At 39.9% G+C, this 24,309-nt stretch overlaps 1 protein-coding gene across 2 annotated transcripts; it reads left to right on the top strand.

Annotated features, from left to right (window-relative positions):
* The first annotated feature begins 28 nt into the window (after positions 1-28).
* On the top strand, positions 29-23,147 carry LOC117465166 (breast cancer type 1 susceptibility protein homolog). 2 transcript variants are annotated; one of them, XM_034108084.2, is made up of 21 exons: positions 29-112; positions 1,455-1,543; positions 1,754-1,807; positions 1,903-1,983; positions 2,069-2,157; positions 2,245-2,281; positions 2,383-2,501; positions 2,645-5,251; positions 5,812-5,888; positions 6,690-6,825; positions 6,912-6,969; positions 11,320-11,405; positions 11,821-12,026; positions 12,111-12,198; positions 13,490-13,567; positions 14,364-14,404; positions 14,924-15,007; positions 17,959-18,016; positions 19,879-19,952; positions 20,680-20,740; positions 23,010-23,147. In XM_034108084.2, exons 2-21 carry the CDS (start codon positions 1,470-1,472, stop codon positions 23,102-23,104), a joined length of 4,203 nt encoding a protein of 1,400 aa, XP_033963975.1. In that variant the 5' UTR covers positions 29-112; positions 1,455-1,469; the 3' UTR covers positions 23,105-23,147. The 2 variants fall into 2 exon arrangements, with proteins under 2 accessions (XP_033963975.1, XP_033963974.1); XM_034108083.2 differs by having other exon boundaries at positions 20,677-20,740.
* The last annotated feature ends 1,162 nt before the right edge of the window (positions 23,148-24,309 follow it).

Here is a 24,309-nt window from a genome sequence, read left to right as displayed (position 1 = left end):
TGTTGCATGAACTCAAAACTGCCGTTAAACAAAACAGAAGAAGATGAACTTGCGGGAAAACTGAAGCAGGCAATTCCTGTGTTGATAACTCCAAAAGCTGTAAGAAAGACAGGTAAATATAAACACAAACACTTTTATAACAATAGATCAGTGGCGTTTAAAAAAAACTGTAATCTATTCTTTGTGTGACGTGTTGGTCAATTGTGTGAAACTGTGAGAAAGTGTGAGCGTCAGTGTTGCAACCCAAAACAAATCATAGCAGCTAGCCAGAGTGACGTTTAGCTAGCTGACACTGGATATAAACATTTAAAAAGTCACATTACACTTTCGATATGCTACCAAATGTTGCCATTAATTGTAACTTCTGATTTATCTCACTGAAGTAGGATGCCTCAATAAATGTTGGTTTGTGTAACCTTATTCTGCTTTTATAAAATGATTTAACGTTATACACAGATACTTTAAAGAAAACACTATACTTTTGCATTGTTGAAGTATCTTATATACTCCATTAACATTTTTGAAACTGGTTTTTTTTTTTCAGTAAGGCTTGTAACAGATCAAATGGAGCACCGTAAGACCGAAGTTCAATTAGTTTTATTTTGGATATTATAATATACATGTATAATAGAGAACAGTTCACATCCCAACCTGGCTTTTATGTACAGGGGTTTCACTTAGGGACCATCAATACATTCGTTTTAGAATGTCACAAAGCCAATGCTCATCTCAATATCTTCTTGCTAACTTGCTCAAATTAATGAAAATTATATAAAAAATGATAATAAATCACTCCTGAATGGAATACTGTTTTGATTACCATAATGAATTGAGTGAAGATCTGTTTTTAATGTTATTTAATAGCCTCAATGTAATGTGATGTAGTGACTCAATATCGATACCAGATATTATTACTTCTCTAAAAAAACAAGACACACCTCTTTTTATTGGATATAAGTGCTTCTTCTTTTTTTATTCTATCTATTTATTTTTGGTGTTTTTTATCCAAAAGTCTTGATTTCAAAAGCTTCTATGTCATGTGACCCAGTGACTCCAGATCAATGCAACATTGTATAAACTACTCTGGAAAACTAGGACACACTTCTTTCTATTGGATTTGAGTCCACCTTGTATTTTATATGACAACTTAAAAACATTAAAATCACACATTACAGCTGCCTACTTGCCTAACAATACAATCAATATTTACAGTAGGTACACAACTGAAGTATGCACTTTTGTCTTAACTAGCTGCAGAGTCAACTTTCTGCAGACAAGGTTAGAAAATATCTAGAGAGTATTTTTTTTACCATAACAAAAATAACCAATCCAGTATTTCTTCAGATGTGTACACCCTACTGTCCACTTAATGCCCGTCACACTGGAGTATATCATTTTGCCTAATATTATCTTGTTCGTATTGTTCTTAGTGTGCTCTGATTTTTCAATTTTAGCTTATATAAATCACCATGGAAACCCCTCTGGCCCCTGATGTCAAAAAGGGGATTTCAGTCCTTTGGGAGACCTTGCAGTGTCCCATATGGTGAGTGAAGAAATTAAATTAGAACATTTGACTGCCTCTGCCACTGTTTTTATTCATACCATGTTCAACGTCAAACAAAAGTCTCATCAAGAGCAATTTACCATGTTAATATAATTTGTTTATCAGCCAAATAGATTACAAAAGATCACGTTTTTCATTTTGTTGAAGTGTCGTGTTATTTACTGACTTTATACTTTCTTTGACCTATAGCTTGGAATTAATGACTGCACCTGTGTCTACCAAGTGTGACCATCAATTTTGCAAGTAAGAGGTGTTTCATTACATCGATTTTGTAAAAGGAGCTAATGTTTTAAATGTTTTGACTCACAAACACTATTTGTTACTTTCTTTATCACCAGATGTTGTATGATGAAGCTTTTGGACAGCACCATACCAAGCAGGGCTAGCTGTCCAGTGTGTAAAACCAAGATAACCAGAAGGTTCGACAAAATGATGACAGTATGACATTATTATTGTGTAATAATCATTTTTTCACAAGACATATATTTTCTTTTACTGATGCAGGAGCTTGCAGGAGAGCCCTGGGTTCCAGAGACTGGTTTCAGGATTGCAGAGCATGATTCAGGCGTATGAAAATGACACAGGCATCAACTGTAAGATTGCATCACAGACTCCTTAAAATAACTTTGTAACATTAACTTGCATAACGTCATCTAATAAAATGACTCTTGTGGTTTCAGACTTTACTGGTATGTGCCAGGAAAAAGGAAAACCAGGGTAAGACTTTTGAACATTGAATCTTTAAACATTTAACCAAATGCTTATGAATTCACAATATTAGCTCACTCTGTATTCTCCCCTGTATTTGCTTTAACCAGAGTCTCGGCTGCTGAAGCTACTAAACATTGTCATGATAATCCATTTGAAGAAACACCAGACATGGAAGAAAATGTTGACAATGATGATCTGTCAAGGTCTCCCTCTTCAACTATAGCAGGTAAAATCTTCAGGAGGGTGCATTATTTCACTTGAATTGACCATCACTTCAATATTTAGATTTTGAGAGTTAGGATTAGTGTGTTGTCTTACAAAACATTAATAGTTTTTAATTTCCCCATTCCTTTATTGTTGCTTTGTTAGCCCAGAATGGATTTGCACGACTGATGGGACTTGAAGACACAAGTCCTTTGACGACAGAAAACGAAGGCCTGGACAGTGGTCTTGGAGAGGCCCCACCAATGTCTGACAAGAAAACGCACAGCCCTCCAGATAATGTGGAAGCAATTGAAACAGACATTTCAGGCGTTGTGGAAAAGCCAACATCAAGACACAAAACAAGAGGTAAAATAAAAGCCTCCTTTCAACCACCATTAATAACAGATGAGACCAAATACCAACCTTTAAGAAAGTCCTTAAGGAAAAAGCAGAACACGGATTTGGATCCTGACAAGATTCTTGAGGAGAAACAGAAAAAAAGTCTAGAGAAAGTCGCTGAGTGGCTCATGAAAGTTCCAACTGAAGGAAGTCTGGAGTTAGAGAAACCCAACAAAAACTCAGACGATTCTGAGAGCTGTTCTTCATCTTCAACAATAAATGTCAAACAACATAACATCTTTATGAATCCTACCAGAGAGGATCGTGCTAAAGTTCTCAATGAGCAGGTGTTTGGGGCCGTCTACAAACGAGACAGAAACAAGAACAGCTCTCCAGCTCTACATGTCGAACCACAAACAACCAAAGAAACACAAAAGAACTCCAAAATAAATAAGAGGAACACTTTTGCTGATATTGTCAAGAAAACAAGCACCGAAGATAAATATGGCAGCGATTTGGAGGAAGAGCAACAACGGGTGGACCAGGTTATTGATACCAGTAGTGACATTTTTAAAGAAGCAGAAAAGATGGATGTCATGCTGGAAAAGAAACAACAGGGCAAAGATGAGGTTCCTTGCCCTCCGTCTGATATTAAACCACTACAACCGAAAAGAAAGTTGATGAAAAGGACACGCAGCTCTCTGCAGCAGGTCGACATCGATTTCCTGAAGCAAGCCGAGGAACATTCAGAAAGTACCGAGCAAAAGAAAACTGACAAGAAGAAAGGTAAAAACACGAGGTCAGAAAATGGCAAGCCGGTTAGAGTGCCGAAACCCCTTGTTCTGGTCGGAGTTCAAAATGGAGAGACCAGTCCTATGGCTAAACCGAGGTCAGAAGAAGTTCAATTACATATTGAAAATTACCCAAGCAGCGAGGAGAAAGCAATCCCTGTCACGAGGAGCAATAAGAGAAGTATAAGACTTCAACTCTTTGCTGAGGAAGTCCAGGAAGGTCACAAGAAAGCAAACTGGAGAGCCAATAAAGCTGAAAAAGAAAGCATTGTTGGAAAGCAATCTGAGGAAACTAAAGATGGAGAGTTGGATGATATGCCATCACCTAAGAATAAAAGCATGACACAGGCGGCTGAACAAAATGGATGCATTTATGGTGATGATTTAGGAGGAATAGAAAACATGGAGTCTGGTGAGAGACCAACACCAAATGCTCCATATTCCATTGTCGAAGTACCAAATACTGACACTTGGTCTGAAGCTAGTTCTGCTTGTAATGTCGCTGTGGTCCCGAGCTCTACGAGTCCACATGAAAACACTGTGGTACCTCCAACACTTGAACGCCACAATCCAGCGAATCATCTCCCTAACAATACTCGCTTGGAAACCTTGATGCGCCAGACAAAATGTGCTGGCGCTGAAAATGAGGACGATGACAGTGAGCTGGACACGGAGCAACTGCTCAAGAGCTTCAAAGCCACTAAAAGGAAATCTTTCAATCTTGGCGGCTCGAATGTAAAAAGGACCCAGGGCTTCGGCCAAGAAAACGTGCAGGTATCCGAAGAAAAGGATAGCAAGCGTGTTGGTTCTGGTGTTGCATCTGTAAATAATCAGATGTACACAAAGGAATCTGAAATGACAAACCAAGAAGCATTGAGAGACAATGAAACCTCTTCTTGCTGTGATTTCATATCCCCTTCCATCTCACCTTCCCGAACACGGAAACCAGTTGAGAAAGCTGTTCAAGTGGTGGTAGAAGCCTCCATCCCTGATAGCGGTTGTTCAGGTCAGGATAGCTCTTTCTCCAGGAATAATGTCAGTAGCGCCCTCACTCCCAATAAAGTGTCAAAACGCAAAATAGAAAGTCCTAATCTCTCCGCTGTGCCTCGTGTAGTAGATTCTGGGCTCCGCTTCACAGCCGCTGAACATGACGAGTTAGATGAACCCTCAAAGTACTCTCAGATCACAGAGAAGCAGCTTGATGCTGGCAAAGGGATGGAGATAAGAGACGTGTGCAACGCAAATGCCGGTGGAACACATTCAGTCAACACTGCTGAACATTTCATAAACACAGAGTTCTCTTTGACTCCCAGCGGCCTCCGTGACAGCTGTGGTAGCAGAGAGCTGAGCGCCCATTCCTCCCTCAAGAGCAAACCCAAGAAGAGGAAGAGGGCCCAGAGGCTCGAGTCTTCCCCAGAGTCAGTCCGCAGTGAAGAGGCATTACCAACTTTGACAGAGATTTTCGGAACATCAGCTTCTCGCTCTGCTGTGACAAAGGACCAGGGAGACTCCGGAGAAGCTAGATGTGAGGGTGTTACAGTTCCTGGAGCACAACAGATGAGCCGTCCACCTGCAAGCCACAGCCCCGACTGTGTTCCAACCAGCCAATGCTCTGTGGACCTGTTTGGCACGCCTGATGGACGTAAGTTGATCCTCAGCTACCAATTTACTAGTTTCCATTTTTAGGTTTGCAGCCTCCTGAGATACGTGTATATTTAGGTATGACATATAAGTCTTACCTTGTGTTGCTCACTTGCTTCCTGTTTTGTTTCCCAGTTTTGTGATGTGTGTGTCTTGAGCTGGGAAATAGGGATGCAAAATATGGATTTGTTTCAGCCAGTTATCTTCTGCTCATGGCAGATACTGAAAAAAACAAGCTCATAATCTGTAATTCACACACACCTCAGGGAAAGACAGACTACGGTGTAATGAGCAAGATGGATGATGTAATCATTCATAGCTCTTATTTAATTTAATCTCACTGACATTACAAAAACAAAGAACAGTTCAGACTGTACAAAAACATCAATTTTCAATCATGTTGTCTTCCTGATTCGGAGAGTATTGATGCTGCTCTTGTTCGGTCTTTCCACTTCACACTAACCACCAATAATGTATTGATTGGAACATTGGCATCCCTCATAAAAAAAACCATTCTCAAGCATTTAGACACAAGGATATTTGATTATTTTCTCTCTGCAGGTGATGTCCCAGTGAATGATGTCGGCACTTCACAGTTTGAATCATCACAATTTTCAAGCGAAGTTCTTGTCACACAGGTAAATATGATTTTGTTCCCAATTACTTGTATTCATAGTATGCAGTATAAATCAACCTGCTATGTTGATGCTTGTTCAGCGTTACCTTTGCTCACAGTGATGCATTGTCGCATTACCTCCCATAGAGGGCAGCGCCTACACTTCCCCCGCCCAAACTGTCAGCTCCGAGATGACGGACTGCCTCGCTCAGTAAAAAATGTCCCCCTCAGCAGCTTTCTAAATTGCATTTCATTTACGTTGGAGGAAATGCCGCCGAGGAGATGATTCTTGTTTTCTACCTCATCCATCTTCCACTGCTTCCACTTGTCTGTAACTGCCCTGGGGTTTAGAAAGGGCCCAGGTTTGAACACATCTGTGGGTACAGAGGTTTGTTGTTATTTGGCTACGCGTTTGTGTACATAATCAATGCACTTGCGCCGTCAACTTAAAGGATGAAAGTCAAAGCCAGTGAAGTGTTGAGACAGATTTTTAAACCGACCAGCACTGCTTTAAATAGCTGTTGTCACTTCTCTCTTTTGTTTACTGATTTTCCTTTCATATATGTTAAATATTATCACTTTCTCGCTCTCCTTTCCTGCCATGCATTCTCCTGACTAAGTGCTGTCTGGCTGAAAAAGCACACATTCCCTTTCATTAAAGACTAACTGGCTGAGTTGTTAGTCCTTCTTCACTGAGTGACAGTTGTTTTTGTTTATATGCTTCCAACTGTGCCGGCAGTAAGCGTCCCTTCCTTTCTCGTCGTATTCCACCCTGTGTTTTACTTAATTGCATGATTTAAGACGTTTGTTTCTTCTGTTTCAGCAAAAGATAGAAATGCAGAATGAGCTGGTGAGGTTGAAGAAGTTGATGGCTCTGGTGACCAAGGTGCTTCAGGAGAAAGAAGACAGTCCTGCAAAAGAAGACTCCTCAAAAACAGATCAGAGCAGCAAAACCACAGGTGAGCAGACGATCCATGTAGAATGTTCAATTTGGGCTGAAACGATAGTTCAAACTGATTCACTGAGGATTATGTTGTGCCCCCAGGCCAAGACACAAACAGATCCCCATTGTGCACCAAGGACACAGGCCCAGGTTCAGACCAGTAAGTCAAGCATGCTAGACTTTTTAATCTTTCTCTTTTTACTTATGCTTAGAAGTTTATATTTGGACTTAGACATATTGACTCTTCCCTGATATGATTTTCCTCATCTCACAGGCTGAACACAAAATATAGATATAATAATAAACCAGTAGTCCATTATCATAAACTGCATCATTTGAGTTTATTTTTCAGTTTTTAATAACAAACGCAATATGTCCAGCATTCATGACAAAAAGTTGTAAACCCCCGAACCCCGCCTCTCCCCCCTCCATGTGGTATTCCCCGATAACAAACAAACAAACATACGACAGAAAGGTAAATGACTATAAAATAAGATATATTTATATATATGTTAGAGTGGTCCTTCATGAGGTACATTTTTTGAATTCATTTATTTTAAGCCACAACCACCAGAATTCGTTATACTAGTCAAGAAAACTCTCCTGGTGAATTGTATTCAAATTCCAACAACATTTCCCTCATCAACCTTGAAGTTTAGCCTCACGTAGGGTGGTCCTTCAAATTGAAAGTCGCAAAGTCTAAGCTCCAACCCCCATAATTCCATAGGGTTAGGGTTAGCCCTAGACTTTCCGACTTCCAATTTTAAGGACCACCCTAATATATATATGGCGTAGTGGACTAGTGCGTTGGTGTTCGGCTCAGGGGAGCACAGGTTCAAACCCCACTGCAGTCAGCATGTCGTTGTGTCCCTGAGACACTTCACCCCAAATTGCTCCTGTGGGGATTGCCCACAGTATTGAGCATGTAAGTCGCTTTGGATAAAAGCGTCTAACAAGTAACATGTAATATAAACATAAATACAAATCAAATCAATAAAATATAGAATAAACCAAAAATAGATATATACAACAAAATAATGATGGTAGTAGACAATATGCAATGTTTTTTGACACTGAAAACTATTTTTAAAAAACCAATACAAAACATCCAAACTGAATATTGTAGTTAATAAAAAAGCTTACCTCCTAACAATAAGTCATTGTTTGCAGTAAGCAGGAAACGATTAGGGGAGCTGATAATATAAATGATTCTCAAGAATTGGTCTAAACCGGTTCTACGTGTCAACCGTCTTCATTCCTACAGAGGTTGGCCATCTAGATTTGTTGTTATTGAAAAGGATGGGAAGATTTGTAATGATGTGAGATCGCAATGGTCTTACAGTACATGTTACTTTAAGACAATACTTTGTCATACTGGAAAATACGCGTCTTCACTTCCTGGCTGAGTTTGATGAGAAAATCGATAACACTCTGATACCTGGACATTAAATATGCAGCTACAGCTAGCAGACCTTAAAGTCAAACCTGAGTATATCTGACTGTGTAAACAAATGTTATTAAGTCATCTCTGCTCCAGTGCGTTGTATGTCTCTCCTCAGAGGATTGTAAACATTGTTAATACATTTTAAATTGAGCCATATTTTAAAACCACCATATTAGGTAACAAATAACTGGAGCAAGTGGCATGTAATTGGTCTCTTTCAGTTTCTAGAAAGTTAGTGTTCGTGTGTTTTAAGTGTGTGTGTTGCTTGCTAGTCTCGTTCTCAGAGGGTGATGCATCTCAAGAGGACAGGCGGATAATCTCACTAATGAACCTAGAATCTGCTTATGCTGTGGAGAATAAAGAAGTCATTACTGACTGCATCTTATGTCATTTAGAGCACTTAGAGGGAAACTTGTGTTGCCACAGTCATTTATCTCTCCCGCTTGACTGCCTCCCCCCCAACCTCTCGCCGCGCAGGGTTCTAAGTGCAGTCCTCCAGGCAAGAGAGGGAGGGGAGAAGACGGCAGATGAACACAAGCAGGGCTTTAGCTATTCAAGTTTAAAATTTAAAAAGCAAATACTTCATGAAAGCACTGGTGAAATCGGAGAGAATGGCTGGCATTGTAATGAAAAGTTTCCACTGAGTCATTATCACTTTGGTTGCAGGTAATTTAAATGGCGGCATTCTGCCAGTATTTCCGTAAAGAAAGAAAGCCAAAAGAAAACAAAGCAAGGGACCTCAAAACTTTATTCATGAGTAATTGGATATTGAGTTTCTGCCAATAATGAGTTTTGATCCTACATTTACATCTTCCTACCTCATACAGCTGCAGTCAGGGAGGGAGGAGACAATGCTGTGTTTTTATTGCTTTGGCTCTATTCCAGCATTTTTGATTTGAAAAGAAACAATGACTGAGTTTAACTAACTGCTATTCAGCTTCAGGGGGGACATAATCCCCTCTTTTAGCACAGTGCAGCAGCATAATAACCCTAAACATACAGACAAGACACCCGGGTTTGTTTATTTATTTCAACTGCCAAATTGTGTAATATATTGTCTCTTGTCAGCGTTTTGACATGGCTCACGTGTCCCCCCCCCTCGCTGAGATGAGACTGAAGGCTCCAGTCAGTGTGGCTGCAGTCAGAGCTCACAGAAGATATCAAGTATCTGCTAATGTTTGTACATCAAAGCCTTGAGACAATCATTGACTGCAAAAGATTTACCAGCAAATATTGACTAGTTTATGTTACCTTGACCTGTTGCTTTCTCTCCCCTAAAACTATATCTGTTCATCTTATGTGGATGCAGATAACCTTGCAAGTCAATCAATCAATCAATCAATCAATGTTTATTTATATAGCCCAATATCACAAATGTTACATTTGTCTCAGTGGTCTTCACAGTGTGTACAGAATATCAGTATGACAATACGACACCCTCTGTCCTTAGACCCTCACATCGCACAAGGAAAAACTTCCAAAGAAAACCCAGTTTAAAGGGAAAAATGGGAGAAACCTCAGGGAGAGCAACAGAGGAGGGATCCCTCTCCCAGGACGGACAGACGTGCAATAGATGCCGTGTGTAAATTGAAAAGATAATACATTTGCAACATAGGTAGTCCAAATGTTTGGAAATGCATGTGTGTATAATAGGAAGATGAATCCACGAGGATATCCATCCAGGACCTATGATCCAGGACCACAGCCACGACTCAAGATCCAGCGCTCGCGATCCAGGACACAGGACCGCAGGATCATCCATGACTCCGGATCCCAGCGTATATAGACACCAAAAAGAAAGACATTTGGGGAAGCTGGGTTAATCGGAACATGAGTGTACACGGGTATAGACAGAGAGAAGGAAGAAGTAAGATGTCCCCCGACAAACTAAGCCTATATCAGCAAAACTAGGGGCTGAATCTAATCAGCCCTAACTATAAGCTTTATCAAAAAGGAAGGTCTTAAGCGCACTCTTAAAAACGGATAGGGTGTCTGCCGCCCGAACACAAACTGGAAGCTGATTCCACAAATGTGGAGCTTGATAAGAAAAGGCTCTGGCTCCCATTGTACTTTTAAAGATTCTAGGAACAACCAACAACCCTGCATTCTTGGAACGCAATGCCCTAGTAGGACAGTAGGGTATAATGAGTTCTTTAAGGTAAGATGGCGCCTGCCCATTAAGGGCTTTGTAGGCGAGAAGAAGAATTTTAAATTCTATCCTGTGTTCTATAGGGAGCCAGTGTAAGGCAGCCAGAATAGGAGTAATGTGGTCCCTTTTCCTAACTCTGGTTAGTACACGAGCCGCAGCATTTTGAATCAGCTGAAGCGACTTGATTGACTTCTTAGTACTCCCTGATAATAGAGAGTTACAATAATCCAGCCTAGAAGTAACAAATGCATGGACTAGTTTCTCTGCATCGTTTTGAGGCAAGATATGCCTGATTTTTGCAATGTTACGTAGATGGAAGTAGGCGGTCCTTGAAATTGATTTTATGTGGGCGTTAAAGGATAAATCCTGATCAAATATAACACCAAGATTCCTTACAGTCTCACTGGAGGCCAAATTAATGCCATCCATAGTTAGTATGTCTTTAGATAATTTGTTTCGTAGTACAAAAGTCAACCCTTTTGTAACCATGAAGTGACTGTTCAATTGTAATAGTGTTAACATTGTGTCCCTTTCTCAATACTTACTGACTGCACAGTATCCCGAGTACACACATGAGTAAAGCCAATCCAGTTTAAATATATGTAAAACTTCAGCACTATTTAACCTTTGATTTATTGAGTTCTAACTTCTGGTGGTGTTTTGTAATGCCGATGTCACTTTGTGTAAACTACATTAAGGCGGGAGAATACAACCTGTTGTTGCAGGAATGTTTGGATCGATTAACTTGGATGTCTATCTACAGCCATTTAGATCAGTGGTCTACCTGCAAATGCAAAAACATAAATGATCAGAACTCGATCCAGCTCAATTTGTATTACTAGAAAATACACTTGACCTTGCCGATCAGAGCTGGACATCATTTACTTTATACTTTAATGTACACGTCTCCTCTGCAGGGAAGCTGTTCAAGAAGTAGAGCGAGAGCCCAGCACAAGACCATCTGATGGAGAAGGGGTCGCCGAGCCCGGTGTGTCGGAGACGGGTGAAGCTTACTGTATTGTTGTAAAAAAAAAGAAGCATGCTGGACACCTGTCTTATTTAATGAAAGATGAAATGCATTTTAATCTTCCAGAAGCACATGAGTAGAAAGCCACACTTTGAAACATTGTTTTTAAGCCTTTTTAATTGATTACTCCAGGATTCTGAAATGACAGATCTATTTAACGACTGCCACTTGTAGATAGTAGCTCTTTATTGCTTTTCAAAATAATTCTAGTATGCCAGCAAGGTTTGGATTGACTGAGTTGCGCAGAGTTTAAATGGTTTGTCTGACTGTGGGGTTAATGGAGCTTAAGCTCTGTATGACAAATATGTGTTTGTATACAGAAACCCATTTCAAAGTCTATCATCAGTCTAACTGTTGCTAACTTTCTTTCTACTTTGTTTTCTCTCTTTAGAAGTGCAGCGCTCCACACACACAGGGCCGGGTGCAAAAGGCTCCGGAGGCTCCAAGACTCCCAGTTCAAGTCCAGCAGCCAGACCATTAAAGAGCAACGGTTCACCATCAGATGGGCAAGAAGACAAAGAAAACAACACTCCTCCGAAAGACAGAAGCAAAGCTAAGATGGTGCTAGCCTCATCTGGATTAGCCCCCAATGAACAGGTGCACACTCACCTTTACATCCATACATGTGTCTATTTAGTCATAGTAGGATATATGAATTAATCTGATGTTTTTGCCTTTTAGACAATGGTGAAAAAGTTTGCCAAGCGACTTGGTGGCCGAGTGGTTTCCCAGGTTACCCCGGAGGTGACTCATGTTATAATGCACACAGGTAAGTGAGCTCGCATGCAGGCATAGTGAGTATATAAACATATTTTCATTTAGTTAAGACTGTCATAAGTGTTCAATCGATTCACTGCACTCGGCTCGATACACAGCAGAGCAATTAAGCTGCTTTTAAAAAATTCCACTTCCGAGGACCACTTTTTCAATATGTTCTTGAGTGGGAACATTTCCAGCCGTATATTTTCTTTCTGCATGTAGTTACGTCTTGTTTTGTGCGTCTTTTAAAGCTCAAAGATAAGCTTTCTGTTTCTCCCTCGCCCACGCACCCTCTCCTCTATTCATCTGCTTGTTGCTAATTGCCTTCTCTGATAGATTATTTTTAATTTCAGAGCACGTTGTCTCCAAAGCACCATATTAACCGTCACTGTTTAAGGAGACTTCTTTTTAAATGGTAGCTGTTTCCCGGGTAACCAGGAAAAGGGAACGCTGGCACACTTGGTCTTTGTGGTTAAAGGTTTGAAAGGAGCAGGAGGTGTGCCGTTCTGACCATGAAATAATAATCATTTGATTGTTAAAACATCAATAAGGTGCACTTTCCTCCTGCCTGGAATACAAATCAATGGATAATGACTTTATTTCCTGAAGGAGGAACAACCCCTGACCCTGCTGATCAAACAGGGTGAAACTATTCTCTGGTTTATGTGCTCTGCTGTGGGTACAGTTTAAAAGAGCTATAAATGAATAATAAATAAATATAACATAACACCACGATTGAGTCATTTTAAATGTATTTCGGTTCAGTACTTAATCGTTATTTCAACTTGATAGGTTTTTGCCCCAGTGCAGCTCTTAAAAACGCACACAGGTGAATAAAATATGTGAAATAAGAGCACCAAAAACAGTTATCACATTATACATTCAAACATACATAATATAATAGTGCTAAAGTGCTTTGTGCTGCCACCTATCTACTTTAAAGTGCTTTTGTAAGTGGCATAAATGATTACATAGTAAAAAAGTCATTTCTGGTGAGTCAGCGATAGTATTAGACGTCATTTGTGCTTTACTTTGCATCATATTAAAGCTTACAGTGTGGCTTTAAGAGAATACAGGTACTCTTTCTACACATTGTCTGTATCTGCATTGTGCATTATTTGTTAATTGGGGGAAAACCTCAAGGTTGTCAACTCCAGACATATTTTGACTTTTTCCTTTCATAGGAACCATCAAGCGTCTCCTATCTCATCCCTAACACTTACATCAAAAGCTTCACACAAGGGTGTGTTAATGAACATCCGCACATCTGTTCACAACATCTCCTTCTCTTCTCCTGTCAGATGAACAACTGGTATGTGAGCGCACGCTGAAGTACTTCCTTGGCATCGCAGGCAGGAAGTGGGTGGTGAGCTTCCAGTGTGAGTCTCCATTCACTTTATTGTCAAGCTCAATGCTGATGTGTTTTGATCAATAATGCAAAACAGCACAATAGAGAGGCGGAGTCCCTCCCTTTCTGGGGGAGCTCCATGGGACCTTATTTCGGAAAAAGTATGTATTGAAGTCAATGGGGAGAGAAAGATTATCTTTCGATTCCGTTTGAATTGTGCCACGAATTACACATATGATGTTTGTCAATTTAAAAGATAATTTTGCAAGTCAAAAAAAGAAAAATGTGTCGTAAAACTGTGAAGTAACACTTTTTTGTGTGAAACCGCTCAATGAACTACATCTCCCGTCTCGCACCACACACCAAGACGGCCGTCTCGTTGGCACATTTCACTCCTTTCTTTCAGAATGAGGTGAAAAGTATTAAAAGAGGTGAAAATCACACACAAAAGGGAGTTAGTCGGTTCCTTAAGAGCCAGCATGCGGGACCGGGATTCTGGGATTTGTAGTCTTTCTAGATGCGTATTTTTCATAGTCTTATATTTCAACAGTTTTACGACAAACTGTGACTTTCTTGACAAATTATTTTTTAAATTGACAAACATCATATGTGTAATTCGTGGCACAAAGATAATCTTTCTCTCCCCATTGACTTCAATACATACTTTTTCCGAAATAAGGTCCCATGGGTCGGAAGTAGAAGGGCGGGACTTCGCCTCTATGTGAATGAATAGGCAGGAGTAAAAGGAGCGTTACATAATACAGTATCCACCCAGGATAGGGTTTGTGTTTAACAATAAACTTGTTTTTTTTCTTCCCTCTCCGCAGGGATTTCAGAGTGCTTCAAACTAAAGAAAGTCTTGGATGAGGTAGGCTCGTCTGCATGCTCTTAGAATCTGTGCACCGGTGACTTCCTGTCACATCTCTCTACGTCTATGTCGAATTAAGTCGGCGTGATAAATCTCCCCATTTACTCTGCTGTGATACCTCATAGATTATTTGTCATCCATTTGCTTTTGTAATCCCTGCATCTGGTTCTGTGCTATGCGAAGTATCATCCTTTGCCAAGCTTTGTTTGGCAACGCCATTAATTATAAACAGTTTTATTCGTCATCCAGCCCAGTTTATAAGCATTTTTATGCATAATGTAGAGGATGGAGAGATAGATGAGCTCTGTCAACTGAAGGATGTTCAGCGTACCCTGAGACACTTAAAATAAATCAAGTTATATTAGGTAGTTTACAATCAGTCCTTTTTATGAGATGGGAATAAAATATTGCTTAACTTATTCAAATGCTGATAGCAACAGGCAATGTTTTTTTCTTTGTCTTTTTGAGTATGATATAAGTATTGACTGTAAGTATACTGAAGTTGGCTTTGTTTTTAAGAGTGCCTTTGAAGTTGGAGGTGATGTGGTGAATGGACCCGACCATCAGGGCCCCATGAGAGCTCGAACCACTGAAGACAGTAGCGTGAGTCTTACACGACGTGCAGGAGGGCTTTTGAACTGTGTGTATTTCATCTACATGTAAAAGGTCAAGTCTGGCCCCAAGGAATGAGCGTCAGCAGTGTGACTCAGCTGTAATGTTATGTTTCTGGTCTCCACATATACAGTACTTGATACTTTCACACTACACTCAAATGTATTAAACCTTTTAGATCTGTAGAAAATAGAAATAGTAAATTAATCCAAATGTTAGATAGATATATAGATATACTTTATTGATCCCAATTTGGGAAATGATTTTGTTACAGAAGCGGTGTGAATACAAATACTAAGTGAAATAGAGAATTAAAAATGTAATGAAAATGCAAAATAGTATATCAAATATAAACAATGTAAAATATTCTAGATAGTAAACATTTTCTTTAAAAAGTCCAAAATGCAAAAGAAGCATAGACATACAGTACATGCACATAGGATAGTATATAATGTACAATAATACAGGAAATTGCAAATTGTTCATGCTTATCAGAAGGAGAAACTCAAACTTAGTGCCAGTTAAGTAGGTATTTCTCTAAAACATTGAATATTTGGGACTAAATTATCAACAAGCAAAGTGTAAATAGAAATTAGCCTCAATTATTATTTCTTAACATCAACCGGAAAACCTTAGCAGACACCCTGTCACCACATGTGTTGCTAAGCTGAACCAATTGATGCTTGGCGTTCAGAAAGGATGACAGCCCCGCTATGTAATCATAGCTTGTACTTACTGGAGGCGTTTCCTCCAGCTTTAGCTCTTTACCGCCTGCTGTCACTCTGGGCCGGTGAACACAATCAGGGGTGGGAAGTTTGTTTGTGAGTTTCGGTGCAGCTGGATCACAAACATCTCTGGATCTGATGGATCAATGTGAGCGTCTGTTTAAACTCCAGCACATTCAACTACTGCATTTGAAATACTGAATATCAAGAAAATGTTCAGCTGTCCGATAGACAGATGATGGACAAGAATGAGTCTATAAGAAACATTAAAATAGATTAAAAGGTGATTATGTTATTTGGCACTGACACCAAATGTTTCTGGACAGAGCAAGCGAGGGACAGCTCTTGCATCCTTAAAAACTGGGCAACCAAGATGCCCCCGTTAAAGAGTAATCTAACGCTTGGTAAAGCAAACTGAAAGCAGTGCTGCCAGCCCAAAACAGCCGTGCATACAGTGTAGACTATAGAGTGAAGAGGCCGCTCTCTTTTTTTACAATTCAGATCGGTTTGAGCTTCTTGCCCTCCATGTCTCCTCCCTTTAGCGCACACAAGCCTTCATCAGAAGAACTGATGCAATCATTTTGACTAATAAGCTGTTGAAACGTAAAACATACTCTATACGTTTAAGTGGATTACAAAATAAACTTTGAACAATTTCCTTAACGCCTTATCCAGAGTATGAAAAAAACGCAATCATTTCCAACCTTGTTGTTTGTGAAAGCGCTTCTTCCAACAACAAAAGAACAGTCCGATTCCATGAAGAAAATGAGATGGTGTCTCAATAACAGACACTTGAACGAGTTTCCTCTCGTTGCACCAGCCTCTGAGCTCAGGCCCTGTTGTAAAAAGCTAATGGTAATTGTCCCCTCTTAAAGCCAGCAGGACCGGGATCTGTTGCCACTGAGCGGGAAAAGTCTGGATGTTATGCCGACCGTATCGCTGCCTTTGAAGAACCACCGCTAATTGAATTGGCTAGTCATTTCAGGCTCATTTAAGTGGCCTAAATTCAGTGCAGACACTTCGGCGGAGCCAAGCAGATTGTCCTGCTCAGACTCACTTCCCATACCTTCACCAAAGTGACAAACAGACCAACATGTTGATGTGCAGGACATCATTTAAAGAAACTCTGAGTGTGTGTGTGTGTGTGTGTGTGTGTGTGTGTGTGTGTGTGTGTGTGTGTGTGTGTGTGTGTGTGTGTGTGTGTGTGCATGGATTTGCACGTTATCACATCACACACTCTAATACCCCCTGAAGGATATTAGGTGTTATCTAAATTAAAAATCTGCAACAGAAACACTTTTTCATCTCACCCGGCACCTCTGGCTAATGATCATTATGGACCGACAGGGAGGTGAGAGAAATTAGTATTTCTCCCTCCGGCAGCTCGGACATTTATCTTCCATCCAGACACACACACACACACACACACACACACACACACACACACACACACACACACACACACACACACACACACACACACACACACACACACACACACACACACACACACACACATACCATGCATACATCACTTCAGGGGACATTACATTGACTTACATGGTGTTGGTGGAGAAAGCAGACTGCTCAATGTGTGGTGTCGCTGTGCCGCTGTCACATCTGTTCCTTGATCTCTGCGTCATGGACCAATTTTATATTCGTGTGACAGAAAACAATTCTAAAATAAAAAAACTTTATTGTCCGGCCGCGGCCGAAAAATCAAGAAGCAACGTTACTACGCTATAATCGATAATCGAGTGGCGAGCTACTGAAAAGCTGCGATCGACGTGTTGGAGGCCCCTGGTGTAAACAGATTTAGGTCCCCACAAGTATAGTAATGCTACGCCACACACACACACACACACACACACACACACACACAGGGATGAGTCGCCTGTTTCCTTTCTGTAGTATGGGTTCAAGAAAAACTATTTTACTTTCCCGTTTCAAGCATGCTTATTGACCCTGAGCGCAATAAAACAATATGCCCCTTATCTCGGGCAAGTTGTTTTTCTTTGCGTGTTTATAAGCGTGTTATTACCTCGACGCTGGCTTTGTTTGCTCTTTTCTGTTCAACTCACCCCTGAATATGCAGTATTACAGTGAGAGAGAAAAAACATCAAGCTCTAGTTTATTTTGGTGAGGAATGCCTGTTCTAAATGTCAAGCTATGTTTGGTGAAGCTTCTTCTTACTTTGTATCTTCTTTTTCTCTTTAGTTACTCATGAAGGGCTTCAGGTTCTGCTTCCAAGGATCTTTCACAGACATGACGACAGGTAAATCTCATCAGCAAAATGACATGTCCAAGTCAATAAAAAACTGTTGAGTTTATGGAGAAAATGTAACCATACGGTCCTCTTTGCAAATGTTTTAAGACCCGACATCGCTCCCTCATGCCTCTCAACATGCTTCGCAGAGGTTTTATGCAGATAGGTTAGTTAGCAAGTGTTGGGGGTTATTTTTGTCTTTGTTTCGTATTCCTGCCAGCACATGGCATATTGAGCTCTGTCAGCGACAACAGGGAGGTGTTTGAAATGCAGATTTCTGACTAGGTGATGAGTACCTTGCAAATATCAAATTTGTTCTAGTTTATTTTCAGTAAAAGTTGTTGCTATCCGAGCATTTCCTCAAAGTGTTTCTGAGGTTTTGAACTTTCACTTCTTCATACCATATAAGGTATGTAACATGTCATTTGCTTAGATTTAGTCTAATAGAATATATAATACAATAGCTGCCCTCTACTTTATAGCCATCTCTAATTACCATCATTGTTGTTGTTCTACTCGAGCTCTGTCTTGTTTATCGGAGTAACACAGCACTGAAACACTACAGGAAATGCAGCACCTCGATAATGTCTCTGATTACTGACCACAAAAGAGATGCTTTTCACACTTTAATTAGCATATTCTTTCACAGAAACCACTGCAACACTTTTTCTTTCCTAGCTGCCGTCGCGCTGTTTGCACCGTTCTGTTTTCTCATTCGAGGTTTACTTCACTCAACTGCACTTATTCCGTTTTTTTTGCCCTGCAGGACCCTGATAGACACCCGCCTTGCTTTTAAAGAGAAAGAGGGAAACATAATAAAAACCAAAGTTAAAGTAGATGACAGAGGTGACACAGCTTGAAACCGGTGCTGTTTTTTTAAACGCCTGTCATTTTGTCCCCGGTGAACAATGACGAGTGGTTCCAGAGTGTGGGTGGACTTTCGGAGTTGTGCGAGACATTTTTGGTGTGTTTTCATAATGCACAGTGGTTGCTATGGTGTCGGTTAGCTGGCTGGATTTCTTTTAATCAAAGAAAACGGAAGCAAGCTTGTAGTCGTAGCTAAAGTGCTGTTTTCATTTTCTAAAATAGAAATCTTGGTCTAACATGTTCTGCACCAACCTTGGTCCGAATGGTTCAAACTGTAATAAACATCAAGGTCAAGAGGAGTTGGGTTGCCCTTCAAATGAAAAGCTTTTTGGTCTTTACCCTTCCTGCATGAATGAAAGCACAGATAGATCATGGGTGAAGGTCTCGTGGGGCACATTGCTTCAAACCCCACAAGGCAGCATTCTTCAGTTTCCTCCTTCCTGCGGTTCTTAAAGTGCTTCGGCTGCATCCTCCCGCTGCCTTCTGGATCGATGGAGCTTTGCTAATGGGTCGACATCTGCTAGCTAGCGTGAGGAGTTTAAAGACTTTCCTTTACATGGCACAATCATGAGGCTGGAGTCTGTTTTCTTCAGCACTGCAAGATCTCATCCATTATTGAATTGCTTGTGTTTGTGTTGTATCATGATGAGGTTACCCGCAGCGCACACTGCAGGTTGATTGAGGTTTCCTGACTCAAATGACTCGTGGTTTTCCAGCCGGTGTTTAGTGGCTGATATGATGTAGGGACAACAAAACATTTTTTTTATTTTCCAAATGAAGTTAACTGTGTTTTGGGGTAAGATGCAGATATTGATTCAGGGGGGAAGAGCTGTGTGTATTGACCTGTTTTCCATCTTTCCGATCAAAGGAAGTCTCCGCTTGATATGAGTCTGCTTGGGGGTTGAAGCAGAGAGAATCACTTTCCATGTAACCAAGGACACTTTTATCAAACAGGGTTTTATCAAAACAGTCAACATTCACAGCCAACTTTGTGTGCTTTGTAGATGAAATGGAGTGGATGGTGGAGCTCTGTGGAGCAGCTGTAGTCAAAGACCCACTTCTCCTCGACAGTAAACAGGTAAGTCAGTTATTTAGCCGCTTTGTTGAGTATTCTTTAAAAAAATGCTAACATTCAAATCAGATGTTTTTGAGTTTGCAGGAGTGCATTAATACTCCTTGATTGCCTTAAATTAACCTTGATACCTTGATTTTAGCATATGATTCTGGCTTTTATTTGATTTACAAAGATAACCTTTACTTCGTCCCCGTGTTAACATGCAGACTTTAGCATTTAGCTCATTGTATTGTTCTCTTATTACAGTGTAGTGTTTCAGTTTTAATGGTTGCCGTTCACTTCAGATTTCTGGTAGTCATAAATTACAATCAATACGAGCAATCTAATACCTGTAGGGAATAAGTGGAAGTCAGTGAACTGCATGCCTCCCCCAACACTGAGCAATTATCTGACTTGCAACGCTGTGGCTCCCATAGTGCCTAATGTCTTCCTTATGGGTTTGATTTTATTTTAAATGTGTTTAAATTAAGCCATGAATCATCTAAGTGACACGTTATAAATAAAAAAGGATTGAGTAATGCTGAAAATCCCCGGATCTAATAACCCTTAAAGCAGCCAACTTAAATCCAAGAGACCTCATGTTGCTATTAGATAATCTGACAAGCAGGTGTGAGAATGTAATTCATTTCCAATTAGTCTGGCTATAAATATCAGTATTAGTTCTACTTGCTGCTTATTTTTAATACTGAATAATGCATGTTTTCTCCATTTATTTATTTTTGTCAAGCAGAAGTCCCGTCAGCTTGTCATCGTACAGCCTGGATCGGAGTCGTCTTCGTCCACATACAGCAGTGAGTCTAACATATGAGACACTTTCAATCGTGTAGTTATTCTTACTCGATCTCTCTTTCATTCACTAACACAGACACACACACGTGGACATAAAGACTTCATAAGGATTAGGCTGACAACAACAGCTGGAGCTCATTCCTTCACGGTTTCACCCGGGGCTTCGAGGCTGGGACAAGCACGGACCTATAGAGTGTCAGAGAGGAGTCATTTTGATGGATAATATGCCAATAGATTGTGATCATCCATGCAAATATGCTGCGAGCACAATGCATGCTGGTTTAGAGAGAAAGCAAGTCAGTATTGAGAAAACATGTTGAGTGATGATGACACATGGTGAGGTTTCCTTTTGGAGCAAAATAATAGACAAACTATTATCTCTGTGGTACAAGATGAGATTGTTAGCCACCAATTCTTTTAGTTTTTCTGAATTTGGATACTTCAAATAGCAACGACTCTTGTTCATTTAAGTCAAAGAAGGACTTCCTGCTCGACCTACGTAGAGTGTTCAAGTTTCCTTTTAAGAGACACAGGGTAAGCATGTTGGCTCATGTGGCTCATGTTTTCAAGCTAACCAAGATAGCTCAAGTATGTTGATTTGAAAAGTATTTTCTCTAAGGAAAAGGAAATTAAATAAAAGACTTGACATTAAATTGTAAATAGAATGGCTTAGGAAAGAAGCAGGCTATTAAACATGACTTTACATGTTGCCTCTTGATGTGAGTTAGTCACTGCTAGCTATTCAGCATTGCCAGGCTTTTTTCATTAGCTTTAAAATGCTAATGCCACATTGTAAGAACATTTATATTCTTTTTAAAACTATTTTTTGTGATTTTCTTTCGTAATAGCTGTTGTTATTGTCTAAAACTAACTATTAGCAACCATATGTTTCTAAATGTTTGACAACAATGGACATAGGTGAAGCTTTTCAGTGGTGTAGCTTTATGCTTTATTCCTTTTGTAGACGTATCCAGAGCACTAAAATATAGAAAGTCTTTACCTGCCCTTAATCACACCGGCATTATGAACGATCATATCATTTTATTTTGTGGTGTGAATTTAAGATGATTTTATGAAAACAAACATGAGTTAATTCTCAATAAATGTTATCATAATTTGTTATTTAGAAAAGGGGGGTACATTTCTGAAAACTGTAGCAAATGGCCCACAAATACAGACATTCTGGCCGGAGTGCATGTTTGCACACCTGTCCGTCGATTAGTACATTTAAATGTGTGTGAGAGTGACACTGCGGTGAACTGGCAGACGCTGGCAGCCAGTGTGAGACAGGTTTCCAACAGGAGCGAGAGAAGTGACTGGCCAGGCGAGTGAGTGTGAAAGAAGTTAGGAGGCAGAGAAAGAGCCAAGAGAAAATGTCACATCGGCGCTGGGGGAAATGTCAGAACAAGTTGGCTACTAAAGAGAGAGGCTGCCACAGCACGAAGAGAGCCGGCAGTTTGAGACGGAGAGGGAGCAAGAGGCAGCGAGCCGCCCCCCCTCCCCCCCCCATCCTCATTTACACTGCTGCATATTTAATGCAGCTTTTCCCCGTCCTCTGGCACTCAGCGCAGGTAATCGAGAAGCCCCTCCCCTTATGCAACACTGATTTAAATCACACTTCTGTCTTTCTCTCAACTATCCTCTGATAAGACGGAAACGTGTGAATATAAGGGCAAACGCTCCTGATTTAGTTTTACAACATGTATTCTGGACTCAGTTAGGGTTATTGCCTTAAAGAAAAGTGCTGCTTAATTCACAAATGTGCGTGATCTATGATGATAAGAGAGAGAGGATTTGTTTTTCGGTGTTAAGTGTTGAGCTTCTGGGACCACCATCATTCAGAACTGATAGGTCTTAATGTTAAGACTGCGCTAAAGCTCAACATCACATATACATACGTAAATGTTTAATGTGTAGACGCCAAGTTTCTAATTCTGAGTGAATTATTTTGTATTTTATAAACAAACAGCATAACAACGGCTGAAGGGGAAAAAATCTTTTTAAAGAAATATGCAACAAAAAATAAACAAAGTAATGCAGCAATAATCAACTAATAAATACTCATATCATATGCTAGGAAGATACATTAATTAGTCAATGTGGATTCAATCTAATAATCATTGCTTTTTAAATTGGAATTGAAGCAAGCCCTTGATAATATCCTGGTTAGTATTTCCTAAGTGTGTGTGTATCTTTCAAATATTGTGCCTGAACTGAACAAACCCATGATTTTGTCTTTTGTAGACTCACTAATATATTTCTTTTCAACAGGTCTGTCTAAACAAGCTACAGTCGTGACTCGTGGTTGGCTGTTGGATACCGTGGCAACCTACACCCTCCAAAACTACAATAAGTACAAAACATGAGCCAGAGAAGAAAGTGAAATACAGCCACTGATTCATTTTACAACCCGTGTCTTTTTTAATGTCCAATACTCAATATGAACTATTATCCATCTGTTTTATTGACAAATTGAGTTTCATAGTGTGTATAAAGTTTATTCAACAAAAGATGCTTGCATTTCGTTTTCTTTTTCTTGTTCAATAGCCCATTTAGTAGTAGAATTTTGATCAATATTTCCCCTAAAAATAAGAACATTTCAGTCCTGGGAGAGAAGCACACTCACAGGAATCATGGGAAATGTACTTTTGTGTATGTGTAACCTCAGCTACAGGCAATAGTCCCTACTTATAATCCAATCAGCACTAAATGCATTGCACAATGAGGAATGAGACAAACACATGGGCTCCAATAAACAAAATGGGAATCTCAGGATAAAACCCTTGTGCACATATAGCTATTACCGCTACTCACAATAATCATAAATAAATAAACAATGGGCTAATAATAGCACATCTGGGATTCACAACACTTTTGTTGTTTATTGAGAAATATCCTTACAAGAAAATTGGTTTTAGGTGACTAACGCTTTCAAATAAATCACATTATACTGTCAAACATGGTGTTACATTGACAGAATTGCCTTTACAGTATGTAAACAGTTTTTTGGTGTACAAATACAGTATATCAAGGGAAGCTAATTTTAGGTTCAAGCTATGAGATGCTAAAATCAAAGTAGAATAGACATTCTTACAACCATGATCCTTGGGGTTTATGAAAAGCCATTTACAATATTTAGTACGTCTGTCTCCTGTCACATGTAATGTATTTAGCTCTTGTCATTCCTGTTTGACCGCGTTCCTGCTGCTGTTTCGTAGCTCTGCCATGTATCTTGCAAACCCCTGGTGAATGTCAGCTTTCTGGTCGTGGCGGAAAGCCTGTAGCTCTTCCTGAACATGGCTTGAATGCAGCAACATGTTCTGCACAGAGTTTACTTGAATTATTGAACAGCTTACACACAGTAAGAGTAAAAGGAGAGAGAGTAGATTTCCTGTAAGGGCACAAAAATTACCCTTCTTTGTGCTCAACAAAGCGTCCTGCGAGAACACCATTTGATGGTGTCATTTGGTTGTGAAATGCCAAAAAAACAACATGAAAAATAAATCAGATATATTCAGTTTGCTGTCAGCCAAAAAAATCAAAATATCCTTACCACTGAAAAGCTGGAACT

The sequence above is a fragment of the Pseudochaenichthys georgianus genome, chromosome 19 (genome assembly GCF_902827115.2).
Source record: "Pseudochaenichthys georgianus chromosome 19, fPseGeo1.2, whole genome shotgun sequence".
In the NCBI taxonomy this organism is placed as follows: domain Eukaryota; kingdom Metazoa; phylum Chordata; class Actinopteri; order Perciformes; family Channichthyidae; genus Pseudochaenichthys; species Pseudochaenichthys georgianus.
This window is presented reverse-complemented; position numbering and strand designations above follow the sequence as displayed.